At 46.6% G+C, this 2,673-nt stretch overlaps 1 protein-coding gene across 1 annotated transcript in view; it reads right to left on the reverse strand.

The window, feature by feature from the left end:
• The window catches only part of T265_01645 (hypothetical protein), a gene marked incomplete at both ends in the record, with an annotated part of 6,979 nt that extends 5,159 nt beyond the window's left edge, over positions 1 to 1,820 (reverse strand). Inside the window, 3 exons of the mRNA XM_009165711.1 lie at positions 1,210 to 1,565; positions 1,614 to 1,722; positions 1,764 to 1,820. Coding sequence (XP_009163975.1) covers positions 1,210 to 1,565; positions 1,614 to 1,722; positions 1,764 to 1,820 — 522 coding nt within the window. The remainder of the gene's footprint in view (positions 1 to 1,209; positions 1,566 to 1,613; positions 1,723 to 1,763) is intronic.
• Positions 1,821 to 2,673: the final 853 nt, after the last annotated feature.

Genomic DNA, 2,673 nt, shown 5'->3' on the forward strand with positions numbered 1-2,673 from the left:
TATTCATCCGGCTACGTTGACTTAACACCATGTGACAGATTTGCGCCACTCCTTTAGATGACCTACCTCGACACTAAAGCTGCTTTAGACTGCTGATTTTAGGAAACTATGGCCCTGTTTGACAATAAACAGTGTCTTTTCTAAAATCTTGCTTCTCATGATGGCTCTATGTGCCTCTCCTGGATGATGTGGACGTGTCTATAGCGAGTCCTCTCCTGAGTTTACTATACCCAGTCGTATCAGGCGAGGGAGCCATCACTCGTCCTTTTGCTTCAATTCCGTAATCGACAGGGTGCTTGCTCTTTTTTCACCTGTTCCTGACCTAAAAAACCTAAATAGTCCTGGTTGCAAGACTTAGTGGGTTCAAACTTAACTTTATGGTTGCAGATGAATCCATCGATCTAGTGGATACGTTCCGTCGGGCGATGGACGAAATCACTTCTTGGATCTATAAGACCAGGACACTGCTTACCAACCTCCGGCATACATGTTGCCGACATCGGTTTAGCTGCCAAGGATAGAGTGTTGCACTTTGGTCCGTTGTTACGGACCAGGTACGTAGAAGCTACATCGATTCTTCCGAAGCATTTCGTGGGTATCGTTGAAACCTTAGATCAGTACTGTTGACGCACGCCAAATGGTTCTCAAGATAGCCGACTCAGCCTCGGTGGTTCAACTGGTCACCTTCCATTGGTTACGCTCGTTAGGCTGGGTATATTGTATGCGAGAGGGCTGCTGGCCTCACAGAGATTCTGCCTATTCTTGAATCGGATGGAGGATCTAGAGGAGTTTAGTTAATTACTTGACAATGAAACATGAAAGCCCTTACCAGTCAGGTCAGACGTGTTGGTGACTACCGTCTCCCCTTATGGAGACTGCAGCAGCACTGCCGCTGATTTTCTGTCTACAAGGATTCGACCAATGAGGGAATAGGCTCAACCTAACATGGCTTGACCACTGAGTCATTGCGTGCGGTCATTTTCGCACCGCAATCTCTTTTAACCGGTATGGAATCGATTCAGCTTGTGTGAACCATTGCAGCCACAAGTACTGAAAACTAAAGGAACCCGAAGAGATGTTCTGCGCTTTTAGTGTGCGGAAGGGTCCTTTATGGTTATACCGCTTCAATGGTAGAGCAGTGTTCTAGAACCTCTCCTTAGAGGAGTTGACACTATGAACCACAAACAAACATGTAAGTCTAGGTCTCACCTTGGGTGAAGGATAGGCGGAGAAAGTGCACATGATACGATCCGGATATTCTTCGCGGATCTTACCCATTAGCAATGTGCCAAGACCAGCTCCAGTCCCACCACCCATTGAATGGATCAACTGAAAGCCCTGGATGCATTCGCACATTTCACATTCACGTCGAATCTGTTCCATTATGGGCTCGATCATTTCTGCACCGTCTGTGTAGTGACCTTTGGCCCAATTATTTCCCGCTCCAGCAGAACCCACTACGAAATTTTCTGGTTTAAACAGCTGTCCACAAGGTCCGGCTCGGATGTTGTCGAGACATCCAGGCTCCAGGTCTGCAAGCACGCATCGAGGTACAAAACGTCCGGCTGTAAATGTTCAGGAGTTAAAGGGGTCAGAATACGTTTCTCACACACCTGCCGCCTCAGTGAAGTACACGTAAATTCGTTCCATTTGTAGGTCAGATTCCCCGCGATAAATTCCATCTGCTCCCAATCCATGTTCGTCGGAAATGACCTCCCAAAACTGGACCAGGCAGGAGACAATTCGAGTAATGTTCCACTTACCTTTGCTCCCATCTGGTTACCACACTGGCCGATTTGTATGTAGATTATCTCACGCATACTGGATGTTATTGCCGCTCGTCGAATCGGTTGAAGAGTATGTATGGAATAAATGAGGTTTTCGAACCAGCGTGCTTATCGATCCATATGTATGAGCACGTGTTTACTGTCCAATCACAGTAGATGTGCTTATTCCGTAGCGTGATCAGGTTGATAGAAGGATGTGGGAACCAGAGGGGATGACCACTGACAGACAACTCACATCGCGAAAAGGACAGTGCATCAAGTCTGAGGATAACCGGATTGACTGCATCACACGGCTATTCAGTTAGTCCCTTCAATTGTTGAGTAGATGTAGATAGACCACAAGACGTTTACCTGACACACCCAAACAGTCAGATTCGAAATCAGAATGTGAATCAAATGTATGTTAAACGTTCCCACTGGTGTTATTCTTTGTGGACAGCATCGAGACTCTGCACTTCCGGGTGACAGTCCGTCCTGCAATCTGGGCAGAAACACCAGAAGGCACTGTAAGGCAGGTCAATCCTTTTTTAGAGACATCAGTTCTCGTGAATCGAACCCGCAATCTCCGGGCTATGAGTTAAGTGCAGTGCCATGCAGCCATGACTGATAGGGAGTATTTTTATACAGACGGACGAGATTCAGGGCCAAAGTGATGAAGTTCACGTCACATGTCAGACTGAGCTTCGAGAATACCTCATTGGTCGTTGACGTTGTTTATAAGTGTGCTGCTGGTGATGACTGGCTGGATTCCAAAACGGTTGCACTACCCTCCCTTGGGAAGTCTCCAACTAAATATGTACGTATTCAGACTCTTCATTACGAGGAGATATTACTGTAACAAGTAAATGCCAGGATTCTGAGCGCTATACCGAATTCTTGGATTAAA

This window comes from Opisthorchis viverrini (assembly GCF_000715545.1).
Source record: "Opisthorchis viverrini unplaced genomic scaffold opera_v5_18, whole genome shotgun sequence".
NCBI classification, from domain to species: domain Eukaryota; kingdom Metazoa; phylum Platyhelminthes; class Trematoda; order Opisthorchiida; family Opisthorchiidae; genus Opisthorchis; species Opisthorchis viverrini.